The sequence below is a fragment of the Panthera leo genome, chromosome A2 (assembly GCF_018350215.1).
Source record: "Panthera leo isolate Ple1 chromosome A2, P.leo_Ple1_pat1.1, whole genome shotgun sequence".
Lineage (NCBI taxonomy): Eukaryota > Metazoa > Chordata > Mammalia > Carnivora > Felidae > Panthera > Panthera leo.
In genome coordinates, this window is record NC_056680.1 from 43,279,981 (window position 1) to 43,306,075 (window position 26,095).

Consider the following 26,095-nt stretch of genomic DNA (forward strand, 5'->3'; position numbering starts at 1 on the left):
AATACTACCCTGCATGAGCCACTGTGATGAACATAGGAAAATGTTTCAGTGAGCTCTTTGTCAGATCATATGTGTCATTAACTCATATGCGTAGCCTACTAGTCCAGTAACATAAATGAACAAGACAGGCCATGCAAAAAAAAGGACAGGGACACATGGGTGGCTTAGTCAGTTAAGTGTCCGACTTCAGCTCAGGTCATGATATCATGGTTTGTGGGTTCAAGCCCCACGTCAGGCTCTGTGCTGGCAGCTCAGAGTCTGGAGCCTGCTTCAGATTCTGTGTCTTCCTCTCTCTCTGCCCCTCCTCTGCTGGCACTCTGTCTCTCTCTTTCTCTCAAAAAATAAACATTAAAAAACATTTATAAGAAAAGAAAAAGGACAGCTGAAGCATGATGTATGATAAGATATGGAGATATGGTGGTTGCCAGAGTATGAGACAGGTCTGGAGAGTGAATTCTACACAAAACTAGATAGTCACTCCAAGTTTAGGTAGACATTTTTTTTGTGGGAAGATAGAACTTGAGACAGGGTTGTAGAACTTCAAACATTTCCAGAAAAGCTAGAAATCTGGGTTTTGGCATTGAATCTTCTGAGCCAGTAAAAATGTCATGGGCTGGAGGCAGGGATGCCATTTTTATTTCTGATCTAGGACTGCCTTTGTAGTCAAGAGAGAGAGAAAAGGGGGTTAAAACAAACAAGAAGAGCAGATGGTATAGAGTGCTATCAGGGTTATATCTGGAGCCTTGAAGACGCTCTCCTGACATGACAAGATAGACAAGATAAAGACCTTTCTAGGGCACTCCCATTCCTTGCTGTCCCCTGTCTCCAGTGGTCTCTATAGCCCTACACTGAAGCTTTTCCCAGGACAGGGATTTTGTCAAATCTGTCTGTGCATGCCCTGTGCCTTTGGTATAGAACCTAAACTCAATAAATATCTGTGGAATGAATGAATGTGTCAAAAAGGATGAATGTATAAGACGTCACTAGCTTTAGAGAAAAGCTCTTCTGGACAAGATGCCTTGCGACATAAGAGCAGAAGCTTCAAAGCCAAGGGGAAAAGATTGATGAAGGGGAAATCTGTTTCCCTAGCCCTGACTGGGCTCCTTCCTCTGTGTAGACTGCCTAGGAGATCACTGCAGGTATTCTCAACAGCTTTGGATGTGGATTCCTTTTAAATGATTCCTCTTTGATTCCTAAAACCTAATTGAGGTTCGAAGACACTGCTGTAGAATTAGAAGACTCAAGAGATACCAAAGTATCCAATGCAGCACTTTGTACTGAGAGTTGGGACAAATCGATTACTTCATTTCCTAAAGTGACTCAAAGTCCTCACATAAGGAGCAGGAATGAGTGTTGTTTACTTTCTATAAACGTTAAACACTTAAACACTATGTATGTGGGGAGGAGAAAGAGAAGGAAGAATATTTGAATAAAGTAAGGAAATAAATAAATAAATAAATAAATAAATAAATAAATAAATAAAGTAAGGAAATGAGAGGTTGGAGGGAAACTGCTTTGAAATGACTTTTCAGGTTTATGTTTTGTTTTGTCCCATCTAGAATGAATGTGGGACCTTTTCATCTTTTGAATAATCACTAAGAGCATATCAGAATAAGCATTGTCTCACTATAATTAATTTTTTTAATGTTTATATTTATTTTTGAGACAGAGCAAGACAGAGCATTGAGTGACAGGGGAGCGGGAGGGTGCAGAGAGAGGGAGATATGGAATCTGAAGTAGGCCCCAGGCTCTGAGCTGTTAGCATAGAGCCCAACTTGGGGCTCAAACTCTCAACCACAAGATCATGACCTGAGATGAAGTCAGACGCTCATACGACTGAGCCACCCAGGCACCCCGTGTCTCACTATAATTAAAGGAGTGATCTGTGTGATTTCTATTCACAGATGCTTCTTCTCTAATTTCGTTCTCTCATTGCTATAGGACTTCATTACAGGTTTCAATAAAAGAAAAGAAACAAAAAGAATTTTCTCCTGAGCACACGTCTTGAAAAATTGAAAAAAAATAAATAAATCTGAGCCGCAGAAGTACGTAGTAATTACAGAGGTGTATCTCTGCCAGTTCTAGATTACCTTAAGCAGTAATTTGCAAAGGTCATACAGCCATCCGTGAGACTTTGTGTCTCTGCATGATCCCTGTCCTGTCCCTACTTCTATTGCCTTCTGACCTGACTGGTTTCATTGAGTGCATGGCTTCATGCTGCTTTTTGGGAAATACTGCATCTGTGTTTCTATTTGTGTTGACTTAATGGGTTTTTTCTAGTCTCATCATGGGGATTTCCAAAGAAGTTGAAGGTAAAAATTAGAGAAGGAAGGAACAAACGAAGGAAGGAAGGAGAGTAGGAAGGAGTTTTACAGAGCTAGATCCTAAATTCAAAGACAGAAACACTGAATCCCAGTGTACATTTCGAAATGCCATGCCAGACTGCTTATTTCACTTCAGTAGAAACATAAATATAATTCCTACCCTTTCATACCTTTGTTAAAACATGACACAGCTGTACACATAAAAAGGTTTAAAAAGCCACATATGGACAACAACTTAAATGTTTACAATGATCCCAAGTAGGAATAGTTTTTAGTTCTTGACCTGTGTGGGAAAATGCACATTTTTACTTTCTGTTATAAAACTTGTATACGGAGCTGTCTCCTTTGAAATTTCATTGTCACTAACTCTTGCTTCCAGTAAAGTGTAACTGCCTAGAGATGGTTGAAAGGACTCTAAAGAAGCCTATTCAAAGTAATCTTACTGTATTGCCTACTTATAAAAAAATGGTGGCAATATATATATTTTGACACTTTCCTCTACTCTTACATGAAATGAGACAGCATACATCACCTATATAGTAAATGATAAAGCTTAGACTCTATGCCAAGTTGCCCATCTCTTTTTCCAGGTCTATTCCACTCAACAGGTAACAGAGAGCATACTTGATTCTTCATTTTTGGAATGGCTGTTATTACATGATTTAACCTACTTTCACGTGTTGGTAATTCAGATCAAGCAAGAATTCTAAATATAATTAATATGTTTCTTATTGGCCTGTGTGCTTCAGTTGAAGTCTTGACTCTTTTATGACTTCTGTCTTTATAAGTACTTGTATTCATGGCAGACTGTCCAAGTAGAAAAGTTTTCCTACATCTGAAAATAGATAGATGGCATTACAGTCCACAGGCTTCCTGGTTTCCTGCTGGGAATGTATGGTCTTAAGACATCTACTTCATTCTTTTTGGAGCTACAAGTCATTTAGCAATAACACCTAAACTGAACAGAAGCAGAGGTACGTTCCTGTGGTGAAAACGGGCATGTGTTGCAAAGAATCCTGCATTGGGAATTAGAAAATGGGGATTTTGGGGTGCTTGTGTGGCTCCGTCGGTTGGGTGACTGCATTCACTCAGGTCATGATCTCACAGATTATGAGTTCGAGCCCCGTGTTGGGCTCTGTACTGACAGCTCAGAGCCTGGAGCCTGCTTTGAATTCTGTGTCTCCCTCTCTCTCTGCCCCTCTCCCACTCATTCTCTCTCCTTCAAAAATAAACATTAAAAACTTAAAAATAACAACAACAACAAAAAGAAAACGGGGATTTTGGTCCCAGTTCTGTCACTGATGAGTGGCCTGACCTTGTATACAACCACTAGCATATTCTCTCTCTCTCGCTCTCTTTTTTTCCTTTGAGGTGACTGTTCTCTGGATTTATTTAAGGTGAAATACAATCAAAACAACTTTAAGAAATATTAAACCCTATACCCATGTAGTGACTGCCAGAATAGGGTTTATATATTAGAAATAGAAATAGAAATCAATGCAAAACATTAGTGTGCCAGGTTAAAATTGCAGCTGCTATCATACTTATAATTTTCTATGTATTGCGCTGGTTTCCTCAGGTGGCCAAGCGATTGAGCCAGACATGGTGATTGCTTTAAATTGTTCAAAACAGCTAAAATGATCTCATTGGGTGGATTCAGAGGTTAGAGAGCCCTAGCAGCCACACTGTAGCACCACAGCGTGGTGAGAACCACTGTTTCCTTCACCATTATATGCCCAGCACCCAGCTCAAACCTGGGACATAATAGACATTCAATAAATATTTTCTGTGTTGCTAAATCAATGAAAGGTAACATTTACTTTGGGTTGTTCATATCTGCCTGACTTAAGACATTTTGCATTTAAACCAAAAACGTACTTAATAATTAATAGGCCCATGATGTGTTCATTCAGTCTGTAAATATTTAATGAGCACCTATTTTGTTCCAAACACTGGACTAGGTGTGGTGGGTAAAATGTTAAGCGAGTCAAATATGTGACACATAATATCCTTTCGTAAGAAAGTGTTTGTCTTTGAAGTTATTGGGAGTCAGAGGGTCTGGGTTCAAGTCCCAACCCTACCCCTCATGTAGTTGATAACTTCTAGCAAGTCGTTTAACTTCACTAGTTCTCACTTAGAGAAAATAGTACTTGTCTCTCCCACATGGTTCTATGAGACTCAGTTGGTGGTATCTGTGGAAAGGCTGGGTGATCTCTATACTCTACTGCTATCGGGTGCATTTATTGCTGTTATCTTAATCTTCATGCAAATCCCAGTTACACATTCTTACCTCTACCAGCCAGGGTAAAACCCACAAAGGTATCTCTGCAAGGCATTCTGAGGCAACTGAGGGAATCAATTTCACATCGGCTAAGTTTGATTAATCGCTTCTTTTTTTTCCTCATGGATCCACTTAGCAAGTGAACTGACAGAAATCAAAGGCCTAGATTTATTTATCTCCTTGTGCTCAGCGACTGCTGGCTATCTGCTCAGGGATCACCTCGTAAATTTAATAGGAAATGTTAACCTGCTGGACAGACAGCTCAAAGTTGTCCTCTGACAGGCAGCATTAAATACAGTGCCTAAACCACCTGGGATTTGGTCAGAGTGTGCATAAAATCTCTGAACAATAAAAATAAAGAGATAGAATGTTTTTCCCATTATTGAAATATAATTGAATTAATAAATAATCCACCACATTTCTTCATTGTTCTAAAAAACAAAAGGAAAGGAAAGAAAAATACACATTTCTCTCTCATTTCCTAAGATAAAATAAAATAAAGCAAAAGAAAACAAAATAAAATCCTGTTATATAGCAGACAAATGGTCATTAATAATGAAAATAACCATTTTAAACACTTTCTATAAGTCAGGCAGTATATCAGATACATTATATATCTTAAAATTAAAGTACACTTTTTTCATATGCAGATACATTCCTGAGGAACAAAGTTGTCACATAGTTACATATGGTTACTTTTCTACTACCTTTACCCTGGTAATCTCAAAGAGCTGAATAAAAAGATACTTGGAGATTCACTGACTATCAAACTGAAAAGTAGAGGTTCTAGCCCTTGGCAGTTGGTCTTAGAATGTGATTATATTTCCCAGACTTGATATCAGAGGACTGGTGAACTCCTAGAACCAATTTTATTACCTCTATCCACTTGGGGTTGGAAAGGGGGGGGGGGGCAGAGAGAGAGGGAGAGAGAGAGAGAGAGAGAGAGAGAGAGAGAGAGAGAGAGAGAGAGAAGGAAGGAGGAAGAGTTACAAACAGACCTTCTCACATCCATGAATTTTGTGTGCTTTATTCTCTAATACTGATACTCTGAAACCCTGTGTGGCCCTGGGCCCTTGACACAGTACATATACCTTTTGGGAACATATGAATCCCTTAGGTAGCATGGAATCTAGTAATGGAGCTTATTCAGTATTTTTGCCTTCGAGCCCCAAACCTGGCAGGCCCACTTCCAACTGCATAGCGCTCTAACGCCCTGAGCTCTCCCTCTTAACACAGTAGTCCTTTGTGAGGAAGTGCTGGGTGGAGGAAGGGGGGTAAGTCAAAAATGGCAGTGAATGAGTAGGAAAGAGGAAGTAGAGATGAGTGAGTAGGAGATGAAGAGAAAGAAGGTAAGAGAAACAGGGTATTCTCTGTGCCAAGATAGAATCAGTGGTTCTTGAGCAAGTAGTGTCATCTTTCTTCTCTTCATGAGCAAAAAGAGTACCCTTGGGAGGATCTACTTGAAAGCCCTTACTTAGCGTATTGACACAGAAGATGAACAGAATAAAAATTAGTTTGTCTTCATTCCACTCTTTGCTAAACTATCTAGACAGAGTAGTTCCTTTGGTTACATAGGCCATTGCCCAACATTTTGCCACCATTCTGCTTTTCCCGGGAGCCTTTTTACAACCATCTCACCTTTTGGGTTATCACCTAATGGGGGTCTGTCCGCCTGGATGCAAGAGAGCCAGTGATATGATGCCTCCTTCCTGTTTGACCCTTCTCTATGTATCTTTCAATGTCTCCTTTCTCTATCACCACTTTACCTTATTCCTTTACATTTATCCTCAAGTGCTCAACCTTCATAAAATATCCCCTCCACACAAGTCTATTCAGTGCAACTTTAACAAGAATGTTGTCACCAGCACACAGGCTTCTCTATCTCTTCCTCCTCCTTGCAAAGCTTCCTAATGGAACAAGCAAATAAACCTAATTTTATTTCGTATCACCAACTACTTAATGTAATAGTGCTTAGTACATCAGGTAGCATGAGTATCAAATAGGCAAATGAACCATATGTTCCCATGTTTAAGGAAGAATGACAGTCTGCATAATGCCAGGCTTATTACAATCTCCCTTCTGTGCTGCTTCTATGTAATAAAATTTTAAATTGTTCCTACTCAACTCCTGAGAGCCTTGTTAAGGTGAGCCTTTCCAAGGGAATACATGCTAAAGATGTCAAGAGCCATCTGATACTCTTGCCTCTGTCACGCAAAGATTTAACAAGCTGAAATCCTGTGCGCCCCTGTCAGTCTTGCCCTCATTTTTTTCCTCTTGCATCCAATCCTTCTTTCTTTATCCCCACTGGCCTCTACCGGTCTGGTGCACTGACCCTTCAGCAGAGTGCATGTGAAACCACCTGCCTGCCATGGTCAGAGAAAGCTCTGGTTCATTAAAGATGTAAAGCCTGCCTTTAAACTCAGCCTGCCCAGCTGAGTGTGTGCTGTTTTACACCACTGCCTTGGGTTAGACTCTTACTGGTCTGGTTCCCTATTTAAAATATTTTAATGATGGGTAACACCATCCTGTAGCTTTAAACCAAGGGAAAATATGACCAAGCAAAATAGTTCCCCAAATAAATAGCACCTTATATTCTTGTACCGTACCTTATGTCAAAAAATATATAAGATTCATTGTAGAGTTTGAATTTGTAGTCTGTATCAGTAGGCTTCAAACTTGATCATGTATAAGAACCTTGTGAAAAATGCAGATCCCAGAGCCGTGTCCAAGATTTTCAGTCACTGGGTATGAAGCGGGGCTGAGGAATCTGCATTTTTATTGTAAGTTCACCCCCTCTGCTCTGAGGAGAAGCTGAGACTTTTGAACACCCCTTAGAGAAACACTGGTTTGATGCAAACATACTGCTTGAAAAATAGAAACTTCATTGTATCTCCTTTCCCCCCAGAACTTTGCTTCCTATTTAAAGTGCTTGATTCTTTGTCTTATCTCCCTGCCAAGGAGATAGAAGTCCTTAGTTCAGTTACTGTTTGGAAACATGAATACAATTGGCCATGGAATGGTATCCACTTACTTTAATGCGTGCTTCTAATTTCTGAGTGACATTTATATCCTCCAAAATTTACATAAATATTCAGCAGCAATAATTTTATAGGAAGAAAAGGTCAGTTATTAGTGCAATTTACACAAATGACCTTTTGTTCTTAGTTTGACGTTTGTGGAAAGAAGTGATTACTTGATGTGCTTAAAATACAATGCTACTTACTTAGAAATGAAATGGTTGCTCTACAGGTATTTGTTACACCCACACCTTTTCATCCATGCTGGTGGACATCTAGAACGTAAATCAATAGAAATAAATGGGATGGATAGAATTGCTGTCTTGTAGAAATTATGATCCAGTTGAAGAAATAAAAGCCCAACCAACTGTGTGAAAGTCAGTCTTGTTAATATCTTCACAATGAAGAGTGAGGCTTGTCAGAGCATTTTTTTTTTTTTTTTTTTTTTTTTTTTAGTCACTGGCTATTATTTCCCATTTTCCTTTATCTTTTTTTCTTTTTTTCCCATAGTAGAATTGGGTTTTTTGTTGTTGTTGTTGTTGTTGTTGTTGTTGTTTTGTTTTGTTTTGTTTTGTTTTTGGCAGGGCAGGTGTTCTTGTTTTGTTTCCAAAGGAAGCTAATGCTAGAGCCCATTTCATAAAACAGCTAATAGTGAACCAATCTGACTAATGTCCAAGAGGGAGACCCAGAGCCCCTCTCAATGCCCCGCCCACTTTCCCTCAGCCATAAGCTGCCTTCCTTCCAGCAGCCCGTAGTGTGCCCTGAGAAACCCCTATATTTTCTGAGAGCACAGTTAGAGAATTGCTGATTTGGAGTGACAAATCTGATTCTCAAGTGTGACTTGTCAAACTATTCATTTATTTATATGCACAGTTGCAAACCACTTTGACAGGCCTTGTGAAAAAATTCTGGGTTTATAAATTTGAATGAGCTCTGAGTCTTGTGGGGGAAGCAGACAGGTCAATAGCTCCAGTGCAACGGGGGTGTGTGTTATCACAGACAAAAGATGGTGAGGACTGACTCAGCTTACAGCCTTTCAGAAAAGGCCTCAGCAGGTTGGAGGGACATGAAATGACCCTTGAAGTGTAGAGAGGAACTTTTCCTAGAAAACAAAGGTGCGGAAAACAGGTTGATTATGTGTCTGTCTTACCACATAGACAGTGTCACACATGATGCCGGTTGAAAGGTTTGGATATGCACCTACCTTCCTCCTTGCAGGATATAATTCCTACAAGTACAGACACAAATCATTTTGAGAGCCATCCAATGGTTGACTCTTTGACTGCTTAGGGGTGCTTAGGTATACTTAAATATACACATTTTTGTTTTCCTTCTAAGGTTAAATTAACAAATACAGTCAGAAATCCGGTTTTCTCGTTGTTGACCCTGAGTCTCCTCAAATAATAACAATAATAGTAGTAGTAATAATATCAACTTATGGAGTACCTATCCATACTGGGTATGGGTAGTGTGGGTAGTGTGTTGGGATGTTAGAGACATCATTTCATTTACTTTTAAAAGATGCCTATGAGGGGTGTGTTATTTGTTTATATTTTTTAGGTGGTTAGAACTAAGGCTTAGCGAAGTTAAACATCACAGCTAAAGTTACACACTTTTAATCATAGAAATGCGTTCACTTCCAGGAAGATCTGACTCCAAAGTTTTCTGTAATCTTCAGTACCACCAGGTAGGCCTTTAGTTAGTTTTCCGATGTAATGCAGTGTCCATCTGTGGAGCCAAAAGCAGAACATCATACTATATACATTACTTATTCATTTTTTTTTAGTTAAGACTAAAACTCTTCTAAAAACAGTGATATATACAGTCACGTTCTAATTTTCTATCAATAAAAGGTATAGAATAAGTCTGTATGTAGTTGCATTAGATGGAGTCTTAATTCACACCAATAAAATAAAATAAATCAGTCCTCTTAATGGCTTAGCCTCCTCTGTCTACAATATTCAAATGATTCAAATGACTGATTAGATTTTTTAAATTGTATTTTTTTTAATTTACATCCAAATTAGCATATAGTGCAGCAATGATTTCAGGAGTAGATTCCTTAATGCTCCTTACCCATTTAGCCCATCCCTCCCTCCCACAACCTCTCCAGTAACCCTCCGTTTGTTCTCCATATTTAAGAGTCTCTTCTGTTTTGTCCCCCTCCCTGTTTTTATATTATTTTTGCTTCCCTTCCCTGATGTTCATCTGTGTTTTAAAGTCCTCATGTGAGTAAAGTTGTATGATATTTGTCTTTCTCTGATTAATTTCACTTAGCATAATACCCACTAGTTCTATCCACATAGTTGCAAATGGCAAGATTTCACTCTTTTTGATTGCCATGTAATACGCCATTGTTTGTGTGTGTGTGTGTGTGTGTGTGTGTGTGTGAGTGTGTATACACCACATCTTCTTTATCCATTCATCCATTGATGGACATTTGAGCTCTTTCCATAATTTGGCTATTGTTGATAGTGCTGCTATAAACATTGGGGTATATGTGTCCCTTCAAAACAACATCCCTGTATCCCTTGGATAAATACCTGTAGTGCAATTGCTGGGTCGTAGGGTAGTTCTAGTTTTAATTTTTTGAGGAACCTCCATACTGTTTTCCAGAATGGCTGCACCAGCTGGCATTCCCACCAACAGTACAAAAGAGATGCTCTTTCTCCACATCCTTGCCAACATCTGTTGTTGCCTGAGTTATTAATGTTAGCCATTCTGACAGGTGTGAGGTGGTGTCTCGTGGTTTTGATTTGTATTTCCCTGATGTTGAGTGATGTGCCTTTTTTCAAGTGTCAGTTGGCCATCTGGATGTCTTCTTTGGAGAAGTGTCTATTCATGTCTTTTGCCCTTTTCTTCACTGGATTATTTGTTTTTTGGGTGTTGAGTTGGATAAGTTCTTTATAGATTTTGGATACTAACCCTTTATCTGATATGTCATTTGCAAATATCTTCTCCCATTCTGTCGGCTACCTTTTAGTTTTGATGATTGTTTCCTTCACTGTTCAGAAACCTTTTATTTTGATGAGGTCCCAATAGTTCATTTTTGCCTTTGTTTCCCTTTGTTTCCATCCCTCTGGAGATGTGTTGAGTAAGAAGATGCTGCGGCCAAGATCAAAGAGGTATTTGCCTGCTTTCCCCTTGAGGATTTTGATGGCTTCCCGTCTTACATTAGGTCTCTCATGCATTTTGAGTTGATTTTCGTGTATGGTATAAGAAAGTAGTCCAGGTTCATTCTTCTGCATGTCACTGTCCAGTTTTCCCAGCACCACTTGCTGAAGAGACTGTCTTTATTCCATTGGATATTCTTTCCTGCTTTGTCAAAGATTAGCTGGCCATACGTTTGTGGGTCCATTTCTGGGTTCTCTATTCTGTTCCATTGATCTGAGTGTCTGTTTCATGCCAGACTGATTAGATTGTTAATTTAACATACAATATAATTTTTGGTGACATATAGGCATAGATATGCAAATTTGGTAAATAAGGATAAACTCCCTAAGGTCCATGAGGGACTTGATCTAGATATGTAATTATGTATTACAATTAAGAAGAAGATATAATTAGAGTTAGCAGACACGGAGTCACATCTAAGTTGGTATCCCATCCTCAGCCATGTTTGTAAGTTTGGTTCTATAAACTCTGAGGAATACAATAGTTCAGTAGCCAGAAAGGAACCAGAATTGGAGATTCCACTCCCATCTACCACCAAAACCACATTCAGGACAGCAGGGGAAAATATTTCCCAGATATACCACCTTCTGAAATCACTGAAGGACAGAGATAGAGTGAATTTTTTTTCTTTTCATGTATTTGTTGTTGAGAGACAGAGCAAGAGCAGAGGAGGGAGAGAGAGAGAGAGAGAGAGAGAGAGAGAGAGAGACAGACTCCAAAGCAGGCTCCACGCTCTGAGCTGTCAGCACAGAGCCTGACACGGGACTTGAACCCACGAATGGTGAGATCATGACCTGACCCGAAGTTGGACGTGTAGCTGACTGAGCTACCCAGACGCCCCAGAGGTAGAGTGAAAAGGGAAATAATAATAAATGTCCCAGCCCAAATTCCTCTCTTGCTATGCTTGAGGGAAACCAAGGACCTCAGGGGTAAAATTCCAGGTTTAAGGTCACCTGGCTGTACCTGAATCTCTTCTGTTTCAGAGTATGCTTCAGATACAACTTTACATTTGCAAACTTTCAAAGTCTTGAGATCCCACAATAGGCTCATCATCATATATGTAATGAAAGTATAATCAAAATGTCCTGGCAATGTTTGAACTTTCATTCTGCACAGCTCTTTCTGTCTCATTGTGTTTTCAATGAATTCTCCTCTACTTATTTTACGGGCATACTTTTTTTAAAAAAATGCCTTTTAAGTCCTGTGTTCACAAACTTTTTTTGTCCTTTGTCAACTTTATAATTTCCCATGTCTTCTTTTGCTCTGCTTCGATAGTGAGGCACGTTAGCATATGAATCTGTATTAATTCTCTTTTGTGTTTTCTCCAGCATCCCAAAATACTTCAGCAAATGGAAACACTTTTCTTTCTCTTTCCTTCTCTTCTACTGAACAGCCTCTTTCACTGGATTAATTTAGCTAAACTTTCCATCTGATGCTGTTTTGTTAATGTTAAATCACATTTCCTTAACATTTCACGGGAAACAGCAGCGCACTCTGGCATGCTGTTGGAATAAAGACATATCATGACACCAAATAATTATGTTATTTAGCAACTACTCTTGTCTGCCATCTCCTAATCTGTGTCACCATTCAGTCACCCAGAATCTGTGTTTGTGTTGTGTGTCAGCCACTACAAAGCTGGTGCTTAAATTATTTGCATATATTAAATAAAGAGTCATATTTTGATACATTTTAAGGTCTGAATATCTGATGCTTGGTTTTTGCTTTGGAATTTAGGACAGTTGAACCTGGGACTTAGCTTTGAAACATTTGGCTGTTGGCACCGATTAATTACACGAGGCATAAAATACAACTGCAGAAAATCAGGAATTAAAAAAAAAAATTTGACACTGGTAGCAGTGACGTTTTGACTTCCATATAAATTGAGAGGTGTTTGAGTGCATTTTAATCTCCAGGTAACACTTCTCAACAATCCTTTGCAAGTTAAACCCTTAGAGTTCGCTGTGTAATGACCCCCAAATTATGTTTGATTAATCCTTTCTAGGGAAGCATATCTTTAGTTATTTAATGTGTTTAAAATCTATGTTCCTCTAGTTTATTGGGAGTGGTGATAAAGGGGTAACATAACAGCACCCATGCATGCCTGTTTTCCTCTAGGGCACCAAGAGAAATGTGCCTTGTGGCAAAACATAGCAATGTTGAATTTATTTGTGCTGCCAATTAGTGATGCCACTTCATGTAGGTTTTCATTTTTTACTTTCCTTGCCTTAGCCACCTCCCATTGCACATATAAATTTAAACACGCTGTGCCTAATGTAACTCTGTTCCAGAGACCCAAGAAACACTATTATTTGTCTGGAGCTAGGACAGAGGCAAAGAAAATACTACAGACATAACTGCTGTATTTTCTGTGAGTCAGTTAGTTAGGAATGCCCACCTCCCCCCAACAGAGTCCATATCAACACAATAACTTTAAAAGATTTTAGGATGGCCTTTGTTAAAACTTCAGTTTCAAGATTGGAACTGCACGAAAGAATGATTAAGGTTTGCTGTATATACTCAAATCTTATCCTTGGTTAGACTGATTTGAATGTATCTCTTCTTGTGCTACTTTATATGGCAGTCTGCAAAGTAACAGAAAGTCAATTAGCCAAATAATGACTTTGCTTATACCTCTACCTAGCGTCCATTTTTACACACAGGTTATTTGTCTAAGTGGCTTTCTGTTGGTTTCCTGTATGTTCTCATAATATGAATAAATATACACGTAGACCTACAAAAAAAAGGCTAAAGATTTCAGAGTAAATACAATCAAAAAGCGTATTTATTAAGTATTTATGAATTGTAGGAATTCTTAGAAAATACAAAGAAATAAAGAGTAACAGTTACTATGTTGGGGGCTTTCATTATCTTCCAGGCTAATGCCCAGCATTTTAAAAATATTTTAAAATGTAATTCTCAAAACATACCAATGTTGTTATTATTTCCATTATCCCCAGGTACAGGTATATCTTACAAGGAAATCAAGCAAGTGCTTCCAATGTGCAACAGCCATAAAGGGAGAACCAGCACACAGACAAAGCAAGCAGACTTTAGAGTCCATTGTCTTAAAATCCCCGCAGTTACCTCAAAAAACTCAGCTTTACAGTCTATTTAGAGAATGAACACTTGTCTAAAAAGATAATTATAACAAAGGAGCCAGGGCAATACAATGAAGCAAAGACAGTCTTTTCAACAAATACTACTGGAACAATTGGACACCAACATGCAAAATAAATTTTTTTAATGAATCTAGACACAGACCTTACACCTTTCACAAAAATGAATTCAAAATGGATCATAGACCTAAACATAGAAACAAAGCTATAAAACACCCAGAAGGTAAGGAGCTGGGGGAAAACTTAGATGGCCTTGGGTGTGGCCATGACTTTAAATTTTTTTTTTAATTTTTATTTATTAAAAACAATTTTTTAACATTTATTCATTTTTTGATAGAGAGAGACAGAGAGTGAGTGGGGGAGGGGCAGAGAGAGAAGGAGACACAGAATCCAAAGCAGGCTCCAGGCTGAACTGACAGCACAGAGTCTGACACGGGGCTCGAACTCACAGACCTCGAAATCATGACCTGAGCTGAAGTCGAACGCTTAACCGACTGAGCCACCCAGGCGCCCCAAAATTTTTATTTATTTTTGAGAGAGAGACAGAGTGTGTGTGGAAGAATCACAGAGAGAGAGAGAGGGAGACATGGAATCTGAAGCAGGCTCCAGGCTCTGAGCTGTCAGCACAGAGCCCCACGCGGGGCTCGAACTCATGAACTGCGAGATCATGACTTGAGCCAAAGTTGGACACTCAGAAGACTGAGCCACCCAGGCACCCCTGGCCATGACTTTTTAGATAAAACACCAGAGGCAGACTCCTGAAGAAAACATACAATAAGCTGGACTTAATTAAAATAATTGTAAAAAAACAACTGCACTGTGAAAGACAATGTCAACAGAAGGAGAAGTCAAGCCACAGACTAGGAAAAAATATCTGTAAGAGACACATCTGATAAAGAACTGTTATCTAAAATACACAAACAGTGATTAAAATTCAGGGATAAGAAAATAATTATCATAAAAAAAATGGGTCAAAGACCTGAACAGACACCTCCCCAAACAAGATATACAGATGGCAAACACACATTTGAAGATTCTCCACATCATATGTCATCAGGAACATGCATATTAAATTGAAATACTACTACAGGGCTATTGGAATGGCAGAATCTGGAATACAAACACTAAATGGTCAGGATGTAGAGCAGTAGGAACTCTTATTCATTTCTGATGGGAATTCAAAATGGTATAGCCACTTTAGGAAACAGTTTGGAGGTTTCCCACAAAACTAAACATGTTATTTCCATACAATGCACGTATCATACCTGTTAACATTTACCCAAAGGACTTGAAACTTGTCTCCATACAAAACCCTGCACTCTATAATTTATAGTATCTTGATTCATAATTGCCAAAACTTGGAAGCAAGCAAGATATTCTTCAGTAAGTAAATGAATAAATATACTGTGCCACATCCAGACACGGGGATATTAGTAAGTGCTAAAAAGAAATGAGCTATCAAGCCATGAAAAGATATGGAGGAATTTTAAATGCATATTACTAAGTGAAAGAAACCAATCTGAAAGGTTACATACTGGGTGATTGCAATTATGTGACATTTTGGAAAAGGCAAAACTTTGGAGACAGTAAAATATCAGATTGCCAGGGGTTAGGAGAAGGAAGAATGAATAGTTGGAACACAGAAGATTGTTAAGACAGTGAAAATTCTTGGTGTGATAGTATAATGATGGATACCTGTCATTAAATATTTTTTTCCAAACCCCAAGCATGTACAACACTAAGGGTGAATCCTAAGGTAAACTCTGGCCCCTGGATGATTATGATGTGTCAGTGTGGATTCCTCACTTGTAACAAGTGTACCACCAGTGGGAATGTTGATAATGGGAGGAGCTATGCATGTGCAGGGGTATATGGGATATCTGTACCCTTCTCTCAATTTTATTATGAACCTAAAATTCCTGTGATAAAAAAAAAGAAAGAAAAGAAGAAAGGGGCGGCTGAGTGGCTCAGTCACTTGAGCATCTGACTTCGGCGCAGGTCATGATTTCATGGTTCGTGGGTTTGAGCCCCGCATCGGGCTATGTGCTGACGGCTCAGAGCCTGGAGCCTGCTTTGGATTCCTTGTCTCCTTCTTTCTCTGGCCCTCCCCTGCTCGTGCTCAATCTCTCTCTGTCTCTCTCTGTCTCTGTCTCTCTCTCTGTCTCTGTCTCTCTCTCTCAAAAGCAAATAAACATTAAAAATTAAAAAAAAGAAAACTCAAAATACAAGGCAGCATAATGATTCATATAATGATTCAATAGAAAAAGTGCTGACTCAGGATCAGAAGACTACATCCTGGCTATGTTTAAATTATTAAAAATTACTAATCTTTAATATTTTGAAAAAGAGGAAGAAAAGTGCTGCAGTTTGGTAGAGAAAGCTGCTTTCCCAGGTTCTCCGGGAAACAGAGCTAAGATTGAGGCAGTTAAAGACAGGCAGCAAAATACAGGCTATTTTATTGCACTAGCCACTGACTCATTTTAAGAACACAGACACATAACTGGTAGTTTGGCATCAGTCAGCCACATAGAGTATCTCCAGGCAGAAACTACATGGGAAAAGTCTTTGGAAGGAAAGAAAAAGGGTTATCTGTTGGCTGCCATTTTGCGGGTGGGCTTGTATTATCTGGACCTTTGACAACCAATGACACTAAGATAACCTGAGAGAATGTCTGAAACAGTGGGAATCAAGAGTAGCTTTGGGAAGTTGGATGAGATTCAGCTAAGCAAATTGGAGTGCAAATCCTCAGGTATTTGAGGAAGAGCCTCTATCCAGGTTTTCATCTGGCAGTTCTGTGAAGGAGACACTCTTAAGAAATATTTGCAAATTATGAACATTTGTTTTCTCTCTGAGACTTATACAACGCTTTCCTGAAAAGAATATTTGTGCTTTTTTCTTGAATGGCAGATAAACGAGAGACAAATAACATCTTCCATAAATTTTCTTGAATGTTCTGGTATACATTTCCTCTCGTTTAGAACTGACTCAATATTGTAAGTGTATTGTGCTTTACTGAGAATGATCTACATCATTTAGTAGAGAGGTAGATTTTTTCTGTCACCCATTCAATCATCTCTCGAGACAGCACTTCATTTTTATTCTATCTCATCTCTTTCTCTTTTTTGTTGTTTGTGTGGGTTTATCTCATTTTTCTTTCTTTTTTTCTTACTGCTCTGATGGTCATGGAAGGAATGATAAAATAGGGTTGCACTAATTCATTGATTAAATCTTTAAATTACCCTTGGCCAGAGGTGTAAGCTATTTCTTGTGTATAATTGCCATTAGAGCTATTTAAAGTTATTGACATAAAAAGATGGGAAGGAGGAACTTTATTCTGATTTAAATGAGCAAGCTTTGCTATTTACTTGTTTGTAGATCATGTCAGTCATTTTTTGTAGCTTGTTAAAATAAGGAATTTTTACAAGATAGCTTATTAAATGACAGTGAAATTGGCATAGATATTATACCTTAACTATGATAATCAGGTGCTAAAATTATTAAAATGTAATATCAACATTTGATCTAAAATGGATTCCAGTGGGATATTTTACCTAAAACCTAAATTGTGTAGAGTTAGAATTTATACACACTTTCCTACTTCTTATCTAACTCATTTTAATCCAATCTATTTTACATTTTTGAGATATCAGTAAAATTAGTCCGTCAATTAAAATTTCATGGTCTACGGTATTATCTTTAGACAGAACTGGAAGCAATACTCCAGTTAATAATTTAACTATAAAAATAGCAGTATTGCTCTAGTTTCAGCAATAAAAAATTATAATTGTGCGATGTCCTAATTTCTTTTAGTTCATGAAATTTAGCTACTGCTAGTATTCTCCATCCTCAAACTTTGTGGTGGGTGATGGCTGATATCAAACAAACAAAATAAGAGCCTTCTTCATTTTTATTCATGTGGGATCTATGTATATAGATTTGTTTTCTGTATGTAGGGTAACCAAAGGTTGAATATACATTAGATCCACTGTAGTCATAACTACATGTGAACGTGAATCTCTATTATATTGAGGACGTGTAGGATGAATAGGTTATCACATGCAACCCAGGAAAGCAAGGATAAAAACATTCTACATTAGTCTTTCTGTAGTTCCTTATAATGACACAAGAGTTGACATACATGTTTCAGGTAAAAGAGTCCTGTGACTTCACTTGATTGGTAATTCATCTCCCTGGTATTTCGTTCACAATAACTCATCAAGAAGAAGTCAAAGGATATGAAATCTGGCAAATGGGTTGAATATTACTTTTGTTTTCTGTTTATGCCACTAACATTCCTTGACAGTAGAAAGATTGAAATGTTGGATGTTCAATCACTTAATATATAGTGTTCCTTCAACTTATCCATTAACCTTGAAATGTTTACCTATGTTGGTGGTGCAGTTTTCCACATTTTCCATTTTCTCATGCCCCTATAAAAATCTACCAATGTCACCTGACTGTCAGATACAGCATGTAGTTCTGAATTTCTAACTTTTTAATGCACAGAATGCAATTAGAGGAATAGTGTGGTACATTACAAATGCCAACTATTAATTTTTCAAATGTTGAATAGTGATGATACATCTACACATGTAAATGTCTTTAAATTCTAATTTTCACAGAACATTTTAAATGCAAATGCCTTAGTTTGTGATTTAATCATCTGAATAGAGTACTAAGCTTTGGTAATATAGGGAAAGTTTTTTTTCTTCTTTCTTTTTTATTCTTTCTTTAATGTTTATTTATTTTTGAGAGAGAGAGAGAGAGAGAGAGAGGGAGAGAGAGAGGGAGAGAGAGAGAGAGAGAGAGAGAGAGAGAGAGAGCCTGAGTGGGGAGGAGCAGAGCTAGAGAAGGAGACAGAATCTGAAGCAGGCTTCAGGCTCCAAGCTGTCAGCACAGAGCTGGACACGGGGCTTGAACTCACACAGCGAGATCCTGACCTGAGCTGAAGTTGGAGGCTTAACCAACTGAGCCATATAGGTGCCCCTAGGGAAAGTTTTTCTATTCAATTGTGTGAACAGTTTAAATATTCTAATTAAGTGAATACTTAAGAATTGAGACTTGGGAGGGGGAGGAAGGGTGTTTATTGCTAAAGTGTGAATTGATTATATTGAAAGTGTTAAGGAGGAAATATACATACAATGTAAGTTGAGTATCAGAACATAATGCCAAATCCAACACAATCAGGGACTGATAACCATGTGTTAGTGAAAACCTCAAAATGTGCTGCTGAATCCAATCAGACAAAAGGATTTTAAGACATCAGGCATGAGTAAGAGTCAAAATGAGAATCAAAAATCCTAGGGGTACCTGGATGGCTCAGTTGGTTAAACATTTGCCTCTTGATTTTGGCTCAGGTCATAATCTCATGGTTTGTGAGATCAAGCCCTGTGTCAGGCTCTGCTCTGACAGCATGGAGCCTGCTTGGGATTCTCTCTCTCCCTCTCTCTCTCTGCTCTGCTCCTACCAACACAGGTATGTGCTCTCTCTCTCTCTCTTTCTTGCACTATAAACAAATATTTAAAGAAAAATTCCTAGTCTGAGTTGTGCAGTAGAGCAAAGGCAAAAGACTAGTATCAATGAAGAGTAAGCATGAGATTAATAGCTAGCATTTAATTAATTCAATTATCATAACAACCCTATTTTCCATCCCATAATAAAAATGAGAACATTGTGGATCAGAAAGAGTAGTTTGGCAATTACACAGACAGGAGGTTGCGTGAATTCAACGAAGCCTCTTAGGCAGTGAAACTTAATGCTGGGAACAGTCTTTCTGGCATTAGGCTCCTTTCAGAACGCCTGGCATACACCTCTCGAGTCTCTTTGTTCAAAGTGAAGTGTGACAAAAAACAATGTTGTCAGTGTTCATGGAGTTACAAAAGTGCCTATATTCTTTGGAACAATGAGAAACTGGTTCATTAAAAACCTACCTATTGCCTGCTAACTAACAATCAGGCATAGTGCTAGCATTTTCAATAGTTTCCATCACTTACTCCTCACAACTCTGACACAGATAATACTAATATCCCCAAGGTACAAGTGAGAAGCTGAGGACTTGGCATGTTGAGTAACTTGGCCATTTGTTACAAATGTTAAATCTTAGGGCCCAGATTCAGTAACAGCAGTTTGACCCTAAACTTCAGGTTTGCTAATAACTTTGCTAATAATAGCCTACTGCATAGGATGGCATAGAAAAGAAGAAAGAGAATTCTTAGTATTAGTATTGCCATCATTATTATCTCATGTTTATGTTTAACACTCTCCCAATGTGGGAGATATCAAACTTGCCTTTAAGATTTCACAAAAATTTAGAACCCTGAGAAAATATGCATATGGACCCTGAAGGTGAGATTAACAGTCTCCAATATTAAAAAAAAAAAAAAAAAAAAAAAAAAAAAAGAATCTCCAATGTTAAAGATCATTCTATGCAGAGATATGTACATATATAAAATATGTAAACTGCTCAGGTTTGTGATCTTAGGAACTATACTACCAGTAAACTATGCTTTAGAAACTTGAAATGAAAAAGCATCTGCTCAAGTAGTTGCTTCCTGTTCTAAAGAAAAAGAGAGATCGGAATCTTGGCCCTACAATACGTAGTGGGTAATTTCAGCAAATTACTGCTACTTTCTGTGTCTAAGTTTCCCCATCAGGAAACTTGGGGTTGGTAACAATTGTGAGTCCCATCTGACCTAAAGATTCAGCGATTTGGTATTTATTATACAATTAGTACAGTACCTGTGCAGAGTCAATTTGTAAATATAGTTCATAACCTCCTTCAATTTTGACCACTGTGTTTAATCATAGAGATGTGTATCCTTGCTAATTAACACCCTAGTTCTCTATTTCTATTGTTAACATCTAACATTGAGTCTTGAACTCAATAGATATTAGTATTTGCTGAATACATTTGGAGGGAATAAAGTCTTAGCATTGCTCCATTTCTATTTGTATATTTAAATTGGTATTAGAGTTTCTTTGTTATTTCCCTTTATCTATTGCACCCACCCCCACTTGCCTCCCCTCTGGCAACCACCAGTTTGTTCTCTGTATTTAAGACTTTTTTTTGTCTCTTTCTATCTTTGTTTCACTTCTTAGATTCCACATATAAGTGAAATCATATGGTATTTGTCTTACACTATATATTTCACTTAGTATTGTATCCTGAAGGTCCAGCCCTATTGTTGCAAATGGCGAGATCTCATTCTTTTTTTTTCTGGTTGAGTAATATTCCATTGAGTAATACATACCACACATTATTTATCCATTCTTCTATGGATGGATACTTGGGTTGCTTCCCTATCTTGGCTATCAGAAGTAATGCTGTGGGGTGCCTGGGTGACTTGGTTAAGTGTCTGACTTTGGCTCAGGTCATAATCTCGTGGTTCACAAGTTCGAGCCTTGTGTTGGGCTCTGTGCTGACAGCTCAGAGCCTGGAGTCTGTTTCAGATCCTGTGTCTCCCTCACTCTCTGCCCCTCCCCTGCTCTTACCCTGCCTCTCTCTCTTTCTCTCAACACACACACACACACACACACACACACACACACACACACACATTTTTTTAAAAAAAGAAGTAATGCTGGAATAAATATAAGTGTGCCTATATCTGTTTGAATTTGTGCTTTTTTTTCCTTTGGGTAAATACCTAGTAGAAGAATTACTGGGTCATATGATAATTATATTTTTAATTTCTTGAAGAACTTCCATATGGTTTTCCAAAGTGGCTGTACCAGTCTGCATTCCCAGTAACAGTGCGAAGGTTTCTTTTTCTCCACATCCTTACCAACACTTGTTATTTCCCACCCTTGTTATTTCTTGTCTTTTTGATGTTAGCCATTAGGAACAGGTGTGAGGTGATATCTCATTGTGGTTTTGATTTACATTTCCCTGATGATTAGTGATGTTGAGCATCTTGTCATGTTTCTGTTGCCTTCTGTGTGTCTTCTTTGGAAAAATGTTTATTCTGGTCCTCTGTTCATTTTTAAATTGGATTATCTTTTTGTGGGGGGTGTTGAGTTGTATAACGTCTTTATATATTTTGGGTATTCACCACTTATTGGATTATATTTTTTGCAAATATCTTCTGCCATTCAATAAGTTGATTTGTCATTTTGTTGATGGTTTCCTTTGCTGTGCAAAAGCTTCTTATTTTGGTCTAGTAAGTAGTCTAACTTTGCTTTTGTGTCCCTTTCCAGAGGAAGCATATCTAAAAGAATATTTCTACGGCTGATATTTTCTTCTAGGAGTTTCATGGTTTTAGGTCTCACATTTAGGTCTTTAGTCCATTTTGAGTTTATTTTTGTGTATGGTGTAAGGAAGTGGTCTAGTTTCATTCTTTTGCATGTAGCCATCCAGTTTTCCCAGCACCAGTTGTTGGACAGACTGTCTTTTTCTCATTGCATATTCTTGCTTCTGTTGTCATGGGTTAATTGAGCATATAATCGTGGGTTTGTTTCTGGACTCTCTATTCTGTTTGTAAATTACTAATGAATTTTCAGAAGCTGTACCACATTAAATGATGCTCACATATTTTCAGTTATGCTTTTGTTTATTAGCAGTATAATTTCTACAGTAAGTCCTAATATGAATATAAATATATATATTATATAGTAAATCAATTTATTGCCTTATGCTTCCTTCTCTATAACTATATTCTTTTGGCTAATTATTCAAAAAATCTTTATGTTTATTACTAGAATATTTTATCACTTTTTTGATACTTAAACTTACCTTACTTGTGGCTGTGTTTTGTTTTAAACACTAAAGATGTTTATATGAAATCAAGATGGAATACTTTAATGTATTTTATTAATATGTCTTTTCCAACCCTCCAGATACCATTTTAAACTATCTTCCAGAATATTCTAAAAGCAGAATAGAAAAATTCAAACTTTATCTTTCTCTATGAATATTACCAAAACCATGAATTAAAATGTTACAGTTAATTTTTATGGGCGCATTCTTCCTTATCTGAAAATGTCAACTGTTTAGTACAGTTTGATCTTAGTTGGGTCTTTCTTTCTTTCTTTCTTTTAATCATTTCTGGTAAGCCATATTTTAATATGTAATAGAGCTGGAAATTCTCACTTTTCTTTACTATTTTTGGTTCAATTATTCTGCATAAAATTAGGGCTCTGATTATGTGGTTTGATTCCATCTATATTATCATAGATTAAGTTTTCTTACTGTATTTTAACTTCTTATTGTTTGAAAAAATTAAATAAGTTGAAATACTCATACTATTTATTGTGTTATAAGATTTCCAGTTATAGTTAAACCTCTGTCTTTTTATATCTTAGATTGCTACTGAATGATTTTTTAATCATCTGTTTTTAATAAGTGATAAATCAGTGCGGTTACTAGTTTGGTTACTTTTATAAAATATCTAGATTTAACATTTTTTTATTTTTATACAGTTTTGCATATCGCTCTTATAAACAAAGTATGGTTTCTTAGAAATAAAGATAATCTTTACAGACTAAAGTTTAACTTATAATTAATTGATCACTGCTTCTCAAACTTTATTGTGGACTGATCAGTGAATATCTTGTTAAAATGCAAGGTTTGATTCAGGAGGTCTGGGATGAGACCAAATTTGAGAAGCAAACACAATATGACTCTTCTAAGGGCATCTAATGATGACTCAACAAGAATTTCTTGAACGTCATAATTAACAAGCAGAATGAGAAAAAAAAAAAAAAACGTGGAGAATTTGTTTACTGCAAATTACTATGGATGCTTCTGGATAGAGGATGAGTGCTAGAGATAATTAGATATAACTTTCAATTCATTCTCTAATACTTAAGAGCTATTTAATTTTGGGCAGATAGTAATTTTTCCTAGTCTTAATTCTTATTCTTTCAAACAGTCTAGGCTGTTGAGAAATATTGGTTCACTGATTAAGATTTCACAGAAACTTGGTTAAGCCTCCAACTTGGCTCAGGTCATGATCTCATGGTTTGTGAAGTCAAGCCCTGAGTCGGGCTCTGTGCTGACAGCTCGGAGACTGGAGCCTGCTTCAGATTTTGTGTCTCCCTTTCTCTCTGGTCCACCCCTACTCGCACTCTTTCTCTTTCTCTCTCTCTCAAAAATAAATAAACATTAAAATAATATTAATAAAAAAGATTTCAATAAAAATAATCAATTTCAATCATGACAATTTCAATTCAATTTAACAAACATTACTAAACATTTACCATGAGCCTGAAAAGGGTAGTGGACTCAGGGTAATATTAAACCACTTTTTATATGAATTGTCCTTTCCTGAAAGCTATGTGAAAAATTATATGACATATAAACATTGGCATTTCTAGCTTGGAAATTTGGATGATGGCGTTTAGATATCAGCATATATATTTTTTATATCACTTAAATTGTTTTATTGGCCAAAATTTAACATTGCTATGTTGTTGAAAAATCCTAGTTTTTCCTAAATACTAGAAGTAAGTGATGTACTCAAATGCTTTTCACACTGACCTCTCCTAATTAAATCAGACATAGAATTATATTTGGCCAGGAGTTTGCTGCATAGTAGAATAGATTTATCACTATGTCATTAATAGTATGATTCCATTGTTAGTGTAAACTGTGATCAAGAAATCTAGACATTTCAGAAAATAAATGAGATATCAAATGTCTGCTGTTGGGAAGCACTCCAAGATAATGACTTAAACAAAAATCTGATTATATGCCGTGGAACATTCTAAACCCAGATGTGGCCCCTGCTACCCACTTGATGGCAGAATGTGGAACACATCACTAATAATAAACCTGACATCAGAACCTGTCTTCCTAAAAATTGTAGTTGGCTGATATTCTCTAGGTTTCAAAGTGGACAGTTAATTATATTAGCTACATTTTGTGTGATACACATATTAGACACAATGATAGGTTTGCAATTAAACACATACTGTTTGGTATTGTTTATAGATACGGCATGCTTGCCAATGGTCATGTCTGTATTTTTTTAAAATTATTGTTGTTACAAATTAGCCTTCATCACTTATTTTTGTACAACCCTGGCTACCTACTAATGTTTTAAGAGCTATTTTTTTAAGTTGTTTAAATTTAAGACATAAAATTGGTCACATGCTTTAATTTTTCTCAGTTTTTTTCCTGCTTATTAAAATATTTGATGGTGATTCTGTCAAGAGACCAATCTTGGTGTTTCCCTGATTACAACAGTGGTCTGATATTTGCTTTTGATTATTTCTGAGTTTCAGAGAAAACTTAAGAATCATTTTATGAAAGATTAGAGCTTCTTAAACTGCTGTCCCTTCATAATGTACTGTATGATGGCATGTATTTTAGGACCATTTACTTCAGTCTGATTCATGAAGACTTCATTATCTTTATGCTCTTACCTTTTTCTATGCAACAGCTGCATAAGAGGGTAAGCCTGTGCCCTTTGGCTTTGGAACCATGTCGATGGTTCCTCCAACTCACTAGTTGTGTCAAACACTGTCATTGAGAACTCCATTGTTTGGTGACTGAAAGTGCTAAACAAGAACTGATTTATAAAGCCACAACTAAACAATATGAAAATTAGCTTGCATTTCTCTAACATCAGGTTCAATTTTCACCAGGGAGGTGACTTCTCAAAATGTTCAGTGAATTTGTTATTAATCAAGCAAATGGGCATTGTAGTATCAAGTATCCATTTTATTTTTAATAGGCATCAAAATCAACAGTGATAATTCAAGTGATAGTATAATTAACAACACTGTGTCAGACTAAAAGCAAATGTCATTTATGCTACTTTGGAGATTCAGAGATGCTCACAGTCAAGAATAGAATAAAGGAAAGGAATATGTCCGTGGTTTTAGTAATGTTTTAAAATGAAAGTAACACTTAAGACTTAGTTTTAAGTGCCTTACTTCTGTTAATTTTGCATTTTATTTTTAGAGTGTTTCTCTCAGAGGATGGCAGCCTCAAGATATATAATGTTACCAGGTCAGATGCCGGATCATACACTTGCACAGCTACAAATCAGTTTGGCATCGCAAAGAACACTGGCAGCCTAGTCGTAAAAGGTATTTTATTATCTTCATTTGTGCTTGATGAACATTGGAGATATGTATGCATATCACAGTCTCTATCATAGTGTCAAACTTGTATCATAGTGTATATGTAAAATATTTGATTTCACAATTTATTTAAGAGTTGCGTTCTCATATTCA

At 37.1% G+C, this 26,095-nt stretch overlaps 1 protein-coding gene across 1 annotated transcript in view; it reads left to right on the forward strand.

Moving 5' to 3' along the window:
- The window catches only part of CNTN6 (contactin 6), a 168,569-nt gene that overhangs the window by 95,001 nt on the left and 47,473 nt on the right, over positions 1–26,095 (forward strand). The window contains 1 exon segment of the mRNA XM_042927536.1: positions 25,821–25,948. Within this exon segment, the coding sequence (XP_042783470.1) occupies positions 25,821–25,948 (128 nt within the window).